Source organism: Ambystoma mexicanum, chromosome 2q (genome assembly GCF_040938575.1).
Source record: "Ambystoma mexicanum isolate Mex_15411 chromosome 2q, UKY_AmexF1_1, whole genome shotgun sequence".
Taxonomy (NCBI): domain Eukaryota; kingdom Metazoa; phylum Chordata; class Amphibia; order Caudata; family Ambystomatidae; genus Ambystoma; species Ambystoma mexicanum.
In genome coordinates this window covers 192,801,188-192,814,389 of record NC_090924.1, presented here as the reverse complement: position 1 = coordinate 192,814,389, position 13,202 = coordinate 192,801,188, and the positions used below count along the sequence as shown (strand labels likewise).

Below are 13,202 nucleotides of genomic sequence, written 5' to 3'. Positions count from 1 at the left end.
TCTGCCATACTCTCTCTCCCTCTCCATCTGTCTCTCTCCATCTTCACTCTTGCTTGCTCGCTCTCTCTTGCTCATTCTCTCTTGCTTGCTCTCTTCCATTTTCTCTCCTTCTCTGATTTTCTTTTTCATTCTTATTTTCTCACTCTCACCCTTGGTGATTCTACCAATCTCTTTGCCCAGTTCAACATGGTCTTCCTCATTCCTGGTTCTTCTACCTTGGCTGCACTTCAATCCGGGGCTCACTGGTTTCTCCAGCTGCTTCTCAGCAGACTTTCTAGCTTTGGTCCTCTTGGCTTGGCAGTGCCTTCTCTCAGTTTGGGATGTCTGTGCCACCCTTCTCGCTCTACTTGACCCTCTTGGCTTTACTAATTTTTGCTCTCTGCATGTAATCACTATGTCCCCTTCTCTCGTCCTATTCTCCATGACTTGGCCAATGCTTATTCTCTGCTTGGGTCTTTCTTTTTCGATCTCCAGCCTCTTAAGATGTCACCCTTTTTTCTTTATTCACCTTTGTTTCTCTTACAATGCCAGCCGCTCCCTGACTCTGCTGTTCTCCTATTTCCTCTTTCCAACTCTTCCTTCAAACCTCCTCTCATGTCACCTTTCCTTCTCATTTCCCCAGTGCCCCTCCTATGACACGGACCTCTCCCTGACACGTCTTCTGTCTCCATCACTGATCTTTCAATCTTATTTTTTGTTCCTCCTACAACATATTTTACAACCTTTTACTTAAAATCTGTCCTTCCTCCTTCCCCTGGATTAGCTCTGTAAGACAAATGTACACTCCAACTTCTTATCACACTTAACGTGGAAACAGGGCTATTTCTGTACCTCTCAGAACAGACACCTGCACACTGAGAAGTAGTGTACCTTGTGCTAATTTACTTTGCGAAATTACAATGAGGTGATGTAAACATATATAGTTTTATATATATATATATATATATGTTTAGGGGTATAAGAGTGAGGCTGGAAGGGGATCGCAGAGTTGGAGCAAGAGGGAGTGGTCCATTATAAAAAATAAAATAAGAAAATTACAAGAGGAATTTTCAGCAAAGTTCATTTACTTCGATGAAAGAACGTAGAACCCACTAAGTCATTGGGGGCGGTAGTGTCAGGTGGGCTCCTGCTCTTATTGAGAGAGAGACTTTGTAGTTCGACAATCAGGGCTCATGGCTGCAGAAAGGGGAGGTGCAATCTTGAATCCATATGATTTGGCCTTGAAGTGTGTTTGGTGAAAAAGGTGCTTCAAACTCCCCCCAGGTTGCTGTCTCTTTTACTGTTAAAAAGTTTCAAATGTGGAATTTGGAATGGCTGAGCCCTGCCTATTTCCTATTCATAAGGTAATTCGAATTGGTGTCCCCGGCCTGCTTAATAATTGTTTTGCAAGAGAAAGCCCTGCTGTCAACTGCACTGTTCTGGTTGTGCCAATGGGGAAGAAATGTACACTTCACTCTAGGTGCTATTTTGGTGTGAGGGAAAGTTTTAAGAGTTCCCCTTTTATGCTTTTCCTGTGAGGAAATGTTTTCCCTGGCTATTTTGGGCTTCCCCTGTACAAATTCCTTATCCCACTCTGAATTTAACATTCCGGGTCTACTCAACATTTTCGGTCTGATTGAACAAGGCCTTATGGTTAATGTTGTCCCAAACTTCCCTATTTATAGGTGCTCGTGTGCCAATATGGAATCAAAGGTCTTGGGTTCTTTTCTGGGAAGGTTGTGCTTTTCAACCTACTGCCACAGTTTCCCTCTCCACCTAGACCCAGAAACATGAAGTTAGGTTGTCCTTTGCAAACAGTGAGGTGGATTTTGATCAGTTGTAGAGGGGTTGGGAAAGGACTTCTCTACCCTCTGCTTGGACTGTGGGGAGTGTGGGTTGACTATGGTGGATTTCATGTATAAAGCTCCCAGAGTTTGCATTCTGTAGCAGGTGTCCCTTGCCACCAGACTCTCCCTAACAGGTATTGCCACACTCCTCAAGACTATGCAGGCCAGGATGAGGCTGCCAAGCATTTTACCAGCATGAACCACCTCGACCCAACAGATATCCTGCACATCACAGACATCACTTCACCTGTCTCATACACAAACTCTTACCCGCAGCCGATCATCCCTTCCAATCTACCTTGCCCCAAAAATGTTCTTCTCCCCACTACCCCACTAGCTATCATTCCTCCTTCTCTTAACAGACCGAAAGATCATACAAATAACAGAAGGCAACCTATGTAGGACCCATAAAAGTTACACAATGGGAGTAACTTGTGCCTGGTAACCTGTTCCTCTAAGGTGTTTTTTACTGGGTTGTCCGTGTACATCAACAAAACAGTTGGAAAAAAATACAAGAACACAAGAGGCTAATGCCACCTTTTACAATTTATCACCAATATTAAGTTAGCTGTTATGTTATGTTGATGTATACCGTCCACTGCCGCCATTTCCATGGCCCCCGAGCACCCAACAATGCAAACTAGCACCACTTTAGGGAAATATTATGTACAGAAAATGCAATTTACCACAACAATAGTTATTTGCACCACCCCAGTGCAGTGTATGTGATTCAGTTGTTAAGTCAAAACCAGTCCATTTCTTTTGGGTGATAGATGCTTTTTCCTTAATATTGGTGGATGCTCGAGGACTTAATATGCTTAATTTCTTTTTTTAAGTGTTTTTTTCAAAGCATTCTGCAATGCTTGGATATGTGTTTGTGTCTGTTTGAAATGTTCAGCATACTTTCCAACATGCTATTAACCTGAAATTTGGCATGTGGGTAGGTTCCATGGTGTAGACAACATATAAATATACCTTGTATGTCTTTTCAAAATGTTCAGCACACTTCCCAACATGCTACAAACCTGAAATGTGGCATGTCGGTAGGTTCCGTGGTGTAGACTATGTAAAAAGTTTAAAATATAAATGTTTCAATTTTTGTTTTATTAAAGCGGTCTGCAATGCTTGGATATGCGTGTGTGTCTGTTCGAAATCTGCAGCATACTTCCCAACATGCTACAAAACTGAAATTTGGCATGTGGGTAGGTTCCATGGTGTAGACAATGTAAAAAGTATAAAATATAAATGTACCGTTTTCTAATTTTAGTAGGAATTACTGTGCGAAGCATGGATACTACTGCTGGTATATACATACATTAAACACACCATATGAAATAATAACTAAATGTGTGTTTCACCCCTTTATTTACTTTACAGACATTGGGAATTGCTGTACTTGCTGGTGTGGGAGTGTTTGTTTTAAATATCCCCTTTATGACCGGCTTTGGAGTGAAGATTAAAAAACTACAGGTACTGTTATTGTATCCTTTAAGGCCTTGTGGTGGCCTGTATGTGTTTTACACCCTCTACAGTACATTTTGTCTTTAAAAATATTTTGCAAGCACTGAAGTTACCTCCTTCTCTGATGGCTATCATGCACCAAGGCAAGGGGGCTCATTCTAAGTTGTCCAGTGTGATAATAATGTTCCGGTATTAACACACACCGGCACGTTACCGCACTGGCCAACTATGAGTTTGCCAGTGGGCCTCCATTGGACCTCCTGAGGTGGTTTCGGGCTGCCTTAAGAATGAGATGGGGGTCAGCCAGGTGAGATGTCCCAGAATGTTATATACTTGCCTTCCTGTGTACCCTTGTTCTTCATACCGCCTCTCTAAGCTGTGACTAGACTCCCTCAATCCCACCGCAACCGCTTCCCAACTTCTAGACTTTTCAAGGGACTGACCTTGTGATCTGGAACATCCTGTTTCTGGCTAACTGATTTTCTTCATGCCCTAAGCCTCTTGAATGAATAGCTTGACAAAAGCCCAATCTCTTTTCTCAAAATCTCTGTGTCTTCCTCCACCTCACATCAACATATAGTTATTCCTCTTCACTGCTATCTTTCTCTCCACTGCTCTCTTCCTCACTCCAACTCTTCTCACCTGAAGAAGTCTATTCTTCACTTCAACGCTCCCCATCTGAAAAACACACTTCCTCACTCTCCTCTCTATTACCCACCTTCTCCCCTGGTCCCTTACTAGCTCTTTACTACCCCTTAGGCTGTTTTTGCTCCCTCTACCCTCTCTCCTGATCTTACTGCTTCATTCCACTCTGTTCTTGCCACTCTTCAACTGCCTTCTCCTTACTTATCTCCTACTATCTCTAGTCCTCCTTTTCTCCTATCACCTTTTACTCCACTCTGATGTTTAATTCCTCGCTCCTGCCTTCTGATGTTACTCCTTCCATTCCACTCAGAGTTTTTTCCTCGCTCATTATCTCTGCTCTTTTAACTTCCTTCAACTACATTCAGGGTTTCACATTCTCCAATCATTTATCTGTTCTTATTACCATCTTCCACTCAACTACTTGTTTTAATTTCTCACTCCTTTACTCAGATATGACTACCTCTCAAACTACTATATTTCTTACTTTTTTATTATTTGCTGTAGATGTCACTTCCCCCTCTCTCTTGCAGCCTCGCTCCTCTCCAGGAGGTTCCAGTATCAAGCCTTCTCCAAAAGGAGCATCCTTCACCTGTCACCCACCATAGTGAACTGAGCTGCCTAGCCTATTTTATTTTGTTTATTCATTTGTATTCGCTCCAGACTCGAAGGTATCAGGGCACATTGGTTACATGGAAGTTCTCAGCTTAGTTACACAGATAATTATACATGTATGCATAGGTAAATGCTGGATAGATTGTACATTACATACATATATAAGGTATAACAAGGATAGCAGGTGATATACAGTATTATACATTGCAAATGGAAACAGGCGGTTACCGTACGTAGTGCGGCTAGGTTGGAGATGCGAATGACAGCATTGGGTGCCCTGTGGGGTGTACTGAGTTAGATCAGGAATCCCGTTAAGGAGCATGAGGAGCATGGGAGAAGTAGAGAATTAGTGATCAGTAGATTTAAGAAGCCAGGTGGTGCAGTTATTTCTAAAATTCTGGTATGATTGGTCTTCCCGGATTGGGGGTGGCAGAGAGTTGCAGAGCTGGGCCGCTTTAATGGGAAAGCTGCTACCTCCCACTTTAGCTAATTTGAAGCTGGGGACCTGGAGACAGTTGGTGTAGGCGAGTCTAGCAGGTCTAGTGGAGGCCCTTCTGTGGAAGCGCTCCGATAGGTATCTAGGGGTGGCGTTGTTCAAGGATTTATGTGTAAGGGGCGTGGTTTTTAGCTTGATTTTGACATTTGTGGAGAGACAGTTGTTATGTCGCCTGATCTCAGAGATATGGTCTCTCCTTGCCACTCCAAGGGTTGCTCTCAGGGCATTCATTTGTAGTGTTTGGATTTTCTTGATGATTGCTTTGTTGGAGCCAATGTAGAGGTTGTTACAGTAGTCAAGCCTGGGCAGGATGGGGCTCTGGCCAGGATGATACAGCTGTTGTTGGATAGGAAGGGTTTGCCGGTTCTGATAAGTTTACAGGTGTAAGCTGTGGTGGAGGCCAAGGTGTTAACTTGTTTGGTGAAGGAGAGGGTTGAGTCAAGGTAAAATCCAAGGGTTTTCACCACGTTGGCTACTTTAATGAGGTTGCCATTGATTATGAAAGAGGCCTATTCATGCACTAGTTTCTTGCGTTAGGTGAGGGTGCCCAGGATGATAATCTCTGTTTTATCATCATTCAGACATAGACCATGAGTAGCCATCCATGCCTGGATGATGAGATAAACTCTATTCACCTATAATAACAACCCTCTGCCTCAGGTCTGACTAGGGCTGAGGGTCTGCAGCTGTGTACAGTAGGTGTATAAGGGCTGTGATTGGCTAGGCTTTTCCAGTTCCGGTAGTAGGAATGAGGCTAATGGGGGTAAACTTCTTCTATGAGAGCCCTGCCAGACATTTTGAAACTCTTATGTGTGCATGTAGAGGCTGGACAAGCGGTCTGTGTAGGGGATATGCTGCTGCATGTTTTGCCAAGTAAGTATATTAGGGGATGTTTGGGGGTATTTTCAAGGTCTTGCTTTGTTGAACATGCTCTGGCACGTTTGCAGACTTGTAGACTTCGCAAGCAGATCCACTGATCCTTCTAACAGACTTGCGGATTCTCAAAATGCACGAAAAATGTGTGTGTGTGGCTTCCTGGGCTCATGGAGGCATGTCATAAAGTACCAAAGTATTGACTGAAAAGGATACGGTACTCAAAAGGATACAGATGGTAGGGTCTTCCGGATCCCTGTTCACACGATTTGATAGTTGTGAAGTCAAGTTTAGACCTTCCAAATGATACAACTCTCTGACTGATAAAACAGGCAGAGAGATGGATCACTGGAAAGGGCGTGGGTAAGGTATAGAAGTCAGCCTAGAACAAAATAAAGTATCATAAGAAACTGCCCCAAATTGACTCTCTATGATAGAACAGTATTTGACATTAATGCACACACTGACCTTATGTCTAGGGCAGAAGAATCCAGCAGAAGTCTCTTGAGGAAAATCCAGAAGTAGAACAAACGACAAGGAAGGGAAGGTTAGTAAGGGAGACTTATCCCAAACGGAACGAGGCTCACGCTAGATACCGGGTTGATGCACCACAGGATAGCGTCCAAAGTACTGTTCACTGTCACCTTCCAATAGTCCTTGAAAAGCTTCCTTCCCACGTAGAGAAAAGTATAGAAATGAATAAATCCCCCTGTTAATATCACAGGTGCAGGAGTTGGAAATAGCGCCCTTTTATGGTATAAACAAAGTACACGCGGTTCTGAACAGCCGCGAAGAAAATAGTGTGCGCGTGTGGAATTACACGCGAATAGGATTCACGCACTCTTGGAACCGCGCTTGAAGACAATGTGTGCGTGTGGATTTACACGCGAACAGGATTCACGCAGTCCAGGCCAGCCGCGCTTGAAGACAACGTGTGCGTGTGGAATTACACGCGAACAGGATTCACGCAGTCCAGGCCAGCCGCGCTTGAAGATAGCGTGCGCTTGTGGATTTGCACGCGAACAGGATTCACGCAGCCCAGGCCAGCGGCGCTTGAAGACAACGTGTGCGTGTGGATTTACACGCGAACAGGATTCACGCAGTCTAGGCCAGCCGCGCTTGAAGATAGCATGCGCTTGTGGAATTGCACGCGAACAGGATTCACGCAGCCCAGGCCAGCAGCGCTTGAAGACAACGTGTGCGTGTGGATTTACACGCGAACAGGATTCAAGCAGTCCAGGCCAGCCGCGCTTGAAGATAGCGTGCGCTTGTGGATTTGCACGCGAACAGGATTCACGCAGCCCAGGCCAGCCGCGTTTGAAGACAACGTGCGCGTGTGGATTTACACGCGAACAGGATTCACGCAGTCCAGGCCAGCCGCGTTTGAAGATAGCGTGCGCTTGTGGATTTGCACGCGAACAGGATTTACGCAGCCCAGGACAGCCGCGTTTGAAGACAGCGTGCGCTTGTGGATCTGCACGCGAACAGGATTCACGCAGCCCAGGACAGCCGCGTTTGAAGACAACGTGCGCGTGTGGAAGTACACGTGAACAAACAGCTCCAGGAATCAGCGTGTGGCGGAAAATACGCTATAGAAGGCCCAAGAAGCAGCTGAGGAAAACTGCAAGGACGCAGATCGGAGGTTCAGCTACACAACGCCAAATGATTCGATCAGAAGCAGCGAGTGAAGTTTCCACGCTGCTTATATACGTAATGCCGTAGTTCACGTGACGAAGCAGAATACACGTGAAGTTAGCGACGTGAAAAGTGAAGACGTCGTTTTCCCGGCAACGTATCGAACAACCGCCATTTGGAATAGAACGGTCTAGCTGTTCTATGAGCGTAAGAGGTAGAACCACGTCCAGCATGCATGACAAGGCAGTGCCCATGTTATCCTCTGGTTTTACTGGTGCAGGACGGATTGTTGAGATCTCTGCATTGAGTAGAGTATCTAGTATATTCCCCAAATTGAGTACCTGTTAGAGGAAGGCTGGGGTGGGTCCTACGGGTCCTACACTATGCATTAAAGCCCTGAGACGTGTCAAGGACCCTGGGAGGGTGAGCGGAGGATAATCACCATACTGCCTTTGGGTTCCTCATCCTCTGACTTGTGGGAGTACCCAGCCCATTGAGTCGCCCAGCCTATGGTCACCTGTGCGAGGCAGATAATGTTGTCATAAAACCTTCAATGAATACAGAAACAAATGCAGACACCTTAAGTATTTAACATTTGCTTTTAAATGTTTTTGGTACAGGGGGAGCAGATGAAACATAAAGATAGTCGGATCAAATCAATGAATGAGATACTTCAAGGAATAAAAGTGCTTAAACTCTACGCATGGGAGAATGCTTTCTTGAAGAAGGTGCAGGACGTGAGGCAGCTTGAGTTGAAGGTCATCAAACGTGCTGCGTTGATACTCTCTGCCGCTGTTGCTGCTTTCTTGGCCACTCCATTCTTGGTATGTCACTTATTTTCATTCTCATTACTTTGGCATGGAATTCATCCCTCATCATATTCCAGTGGTGACTGGTGTCCAAATGGCAAATTGATGGCTGGATCTGGATTCCATAGGAAGTCATTAGCAACCTTTTCCCTTCCTGAATGCTGCATCCTTTTCCTGTGACATAATGGCAAAGCATCACAGAAGTCCTAATCCACAGCAGCGGGTATGCCCTGCCAGTTAATATTCTTTGCTCCTTTTTGTATTGCTGTGGGGTTAAGGGAGAGGGAACCTGGTATGTTTTTATGTTCATATAGTTCCTTGATGCTTCAACTCAACAAACATCTCGTGCCCTGCTCATCCATAGGGACCATGTAGAGGATGGAAAAGGTCTGCAGATGGGGCATACACAGAATAAAATCATGCTCTTTTGCCTGTCAAATGTTACTGGGAACCCATCGTTGGATCATATCTAGAATTTAGATGGGTAACTATCAACTTTCCTGGGCAAGCTCCTGGAGAAACTTGCCATCTCCCAGCTTAATCTCCATGCCGAATCTGTTGGCAGCCTTCATGACCATCAGTCCGGCTTCAGAGCTGCCAGAAGCACGGAAACTGCTCTCCTGAACATCCGTGAGGACCTGCTCTCGAACCTTGACTCTAACATTCCATGTGTTCTCATTTTGCTTGATCTCTCTTCTGCCTTTGATACTGTCAACCATACCATCCTGCTCAACCGTCTCCTTGATAACCTGGGTATCACTGGTCAGGCTCTGGCTTGGCTGACCTCTTTCCTCTCAAATCGACCCTCCCAGTTCCAACTGGGGTCTTTCCTGTCTGACATCTTTTTCTCTACCTGTGGTGTCCCCCAGGGTTCTAACCTCTCTCCCTGGCTGTTCAACCAGTATCTGGCACTTCTTGCCCACTGCATCGCTGCTCTCTGCCCCAACTTTCAGTGCTATGCGGATGATACCCAGCTCATTTCCAGGCCATCCTCGGCCTCCTCTTCTCCTTCCCTCATCTCTGACTATCTTTCTGCTATCCAGAAATGGTGTGCCGCCAACGATCTCTGCCTTAATGCCAGTAAGACCGAGATTCTACTCATTGGCACACCCACTCCCTCCTTCCCTGCAGCTCTCTGGCCAGCCTCTCTTGGCCCTCTTCCTGCTCCTACCTGCAAGGCAAAAAACCTCGGGGTCATCTTCGACTCCACACTCTCCTTCTCTCCTCACATTTCTGACGCTTCTAAGAAGTCACACTACCAGCTGCACCTCCTCAGAGGTATCCTTCCTTTCCTCTCCTTCCCCCAGAAGCTCACTGTCTCCAGAGCCCTGGTTCTCTCGAAGCTGGACTACTGTAACAGCCTCTATCTAAATCTTCCTGCCTCTACTCTCCGCCCTCTGCAACTCATCCAGAACAGGACTGCGAGACTTGTCCTTGGCCTCAAGCCCAGGGACCGTATCTCTCCAGGACTGAAATCGCTACACTGGCTCCCTGTGGCTGCGAGGATTAAGTTCAAACACCTCTGCATTGTCCACAAGGCCTTCTGGGGCCTGGGGCCAAAATACCTTCAACTCTCCCTTCCTAAATATCTTCCTTCTCAAGCACTTCGCTCATCCGCCTCCAACTCCCTCAGGGTCAGCCGCTTCTCCAAGCAACGAGTTGTGGGGAGATCTCTCTCCGCAGCAGGGGCCTCCCTCTGGAACAGCCTTCCTGCCTCCCTGAAACTTGAGGAGAACCATCTCCGGTTCCGGAAGCACCTCAAAACCTTCCTCTTTGCTTCTGCTTTCTCTCCCCCTCTCCCCTGCTAAATCACTGAAACTGTACTGAATCAGCAACTGGGCCACTCACCAATCTCGGTCCTTGGCCCAGCCACTCTCCACTGCACTGCCTTCCTGGCAACCCCTGCACTGCGGGACTGTCTCTGTATGCCTACAGCCCCACTTCCCTGCACTTGTCTGCACTTATCTTGCACTTGCCACCAGCTGGCCCTTATTATTTATCTTGTTTGTTACTAACCCTGTACTGCACTTTCCCCTCTCCCTTTCCCCCTCGCACTTTTCCCGTCCCCCCTACCCATGCACTTGCGCGATCTGAATGACACCTGGCCTAGTAGGATTATTGTCTGTCTCCCCTTGTTCCCCCCTCCCTGCCTCGTCGTGCCTTGAAACACTTGTGTATAGGCGCGTTACAAATGCCATGTCATATCATAACTGAGTGGCATGATAGACGAGAACAAAGCTTGAGTTGCTAACGTTTCTCAGAACTGGGAGGTTGGATGCACCGTAAAAGGAAGGTGTCCTTTAGTTGAAATCTTACCACCTTCTATCATTTTATGTTGTGTATGTTCTGAGGCATCCCATTTCAACCTCCTCCACTGTTCGCTAAGGACTGGTAATGCCAGGGTTTAGAGTGGGCGCATGAGGGAACTGTATACAAAACATAAAAAATCCCAAGTTCCCTCTCCCCTTACCCAACAGCAACCAAAAAGTAAAAAATATACCTGCCATTGAAAATGCTGTGTTACCCTTCTGTGACATCATAACAATTGATTATGAATTCCATAATCCTCTGTCATGATGTCATAGCAGGCATATTCAGCAATCAGAAAGAGAAATAGGTTCCAGTGCTTGTTGAAGCCATATGAACATCTTCGAGGTTGATGGGTACTCATCTACTATTCTAAATGTTGTCAGAAAATGTTTGTTGTTTCCATATGCAAACAGGTTATCTTGTAGGCTCCAGGTATATTCACCATAGACAAGGAATATCGAAAACCTATATTATGGGATGTTAGTTCAATTGTACCCCTCTGGTATTCCTTGAACAATGTGTTGGCATAGGGCCGCAATACGAGTTTGGCAGTAATTCGGTATCTGCTGAATTACAGCCAAACTTAATTACCGTTACCACCACTTCATCCTGTGGCATTACTACAGAATTACAAGTGGTGGTAATCCCCATTTTTGGAGTCCATAGGACTCCATGGGGACTTTTGGAGGATTTACCACGGATGGAATTACTGCATGATAAATTTACCGATTTTTGGGGCTAAAGTGAAGGATTTATCTCCAGTAACAAACTGGAGCTGAAGCCGCCACGCTTCATCCAAAAATTGGGGAATTTACTGTGCAGTGATTCCGCCAGTAGTAGAGTGTCAAAGAATATAATTTGCTGGTGCAGGAAAAGTGGCAGTGATAGAATTACCTGCACTGCCAAACTTGTAATCAGGTCCATATTTTTTAAATATGCAAAATTGTAACCACACCTTTTCCCCTCTGAATGCTGTGTAAAAATGACACACTTTTATGACAGGTTAGCATGGCCCTATTTCACTGCTGTGCTGTATTTTGCTACTTCTCTTGCCCTCTAATAGAATATTTAAAATTGAGGAATTTCTTTTTTCCCTTCTGCTGCTCTGTGTGCTGTTCCGGTGCTTTACTGTTCACATGACTACTTTTCATTGTGGGAACCTGATACCTGTACAAATGTGTTGTTTGTAGATCAGTGACAGTGACAAGAAGACCCTTGCTTGGGTATGTCTTCAGCGCAGGTCTGGTTGCTATTCATTGCTACCCTCCAACACTCCTGGTTGTGGTCTGTTGGTCGTTCTCGCCACCTCTCCAAGCTCAGCGCCAAACCTCCCCCACTGGTTCCTCTGAGTATGTTTCTAGTTATTCAGCAGGAATTATTCTGAATAATTGTGCTTCGGCTTGTTGTGGGATTGGCTGCTAAATAGACGCATGGCTGGTTTCCATGAATCTTCGGAAGCTAATGCTTGACTGAACTACCCTCATTATCTGGGGTAACACATGGTTAGCCTATGTGCTTCGATTGAATGCGTTACATGGCAGGTCTTTCCTCAATGCATAAATGGTGCGCGTGGGGGTGTCTTTCCCTGAATATGTCTCATGTGGGGCAGGCTTCTTTTCACCTATCTCTCTATCTGTGGCGCTTGGCTGGGGAGGATGGGGGGTGGATGCAGGGGATTTTGGTCCTCCTTGATTTCTCTGCTATTGTCCTTTGTGACATTGTCCCTTAGTGCATTTCTTTTGGTCTTCTGCTTTTGCTGCTGTAGTCCTTTTCTGCCTGTCATTGGCAGTTGAATGACCATGTTTTGAATCATTTGATCAAGTTGGTCTTCTGTGGTTCTAATTTTCTTGGACATTGTGTTCCATAGGTTAGCAATTAAGCGTGAGAATGCAGTTTCTCCGAATTTCTCCTTCTCATATTATTTTGTCTCTATTTCTAGGTTTTTGCTTGATCTTAGGTCTCTTCTTGGTAGGTAGCGACTGATGTTGGCCTGGATAAATTCAGCTCTTTGTCTGTGTAAGGATTTATGGGCAATGCAGAAGGCCTTGAATTGAATGTGTTTTCTTACTGGTAGCCAATGTAAGCTTCTCAGAGCTGGAGCGTTGCGGTCTCTTCTGTTTAATCTCAGGAGAATCCTAGTTGCAGTATTCTGGACGCATTGACTTTTTTGGTCTATAAGGCATTCCTAGGTAAAGACTGTTTGCGTAGTCAATTCTTGTTAATATCTGAGATTTGATTTTAAGGGCTCTCTGTGGAAAAGAGAGGTATGGGAGCAGCCCCCTGGGGAGTCTCAGGAGATAGAAACACTTTTTTGTGATTGTGTTGACTGTCCATGAGTATTCCTAGGTTATTTACAACTTTTGAAGTTTCGGTTGGGTTCCCTTGCCTGGCGGCCAGTCCAGTTGTGGGTTTATTGCGTTGCCTTCTAGGGGTAAGACCATTATTTCCATTTTGGCCGGGTTCAATTTGAGGTTGTTAATTGTCATCCAGTTGTAGATGTCTGTGAGACAATTCTTTAGGCAGATGTTTGGTTCT

At 45.5% G+C, this 13,202-nt stretch overlaps 1 protein-coding gene across 2 annotated transcripts in view; it reads left to right on the top strand.

Moving 5' to 3' along the window:
* Nucleotides 1-13,202, top strand: part of LOC138569274 (multidrug resistance-associated protein 1-like) — a 1,459,677-nt gene that overhangs the window by 529,187 nt on the left and 917,288 nt on the right. For both annotated transcript variants that reach the window (XM_069647112.1, XM_069647111.1), the window contains exons 11-12: nucleotides 3,204-3,296; nucleotides 8,169-8,372. In XM_069647112.1, coding sequence (XP_069503213.1) covers nucleotides 3,204-3,296; nucleotides 8,169-8,372 — 297 coding nt within the window. The remainder of the gene's footprint in view (nucleotides 1-3,203; nucleotides 3,297-8,168; nucleotides 8,373-13,202) is intronic.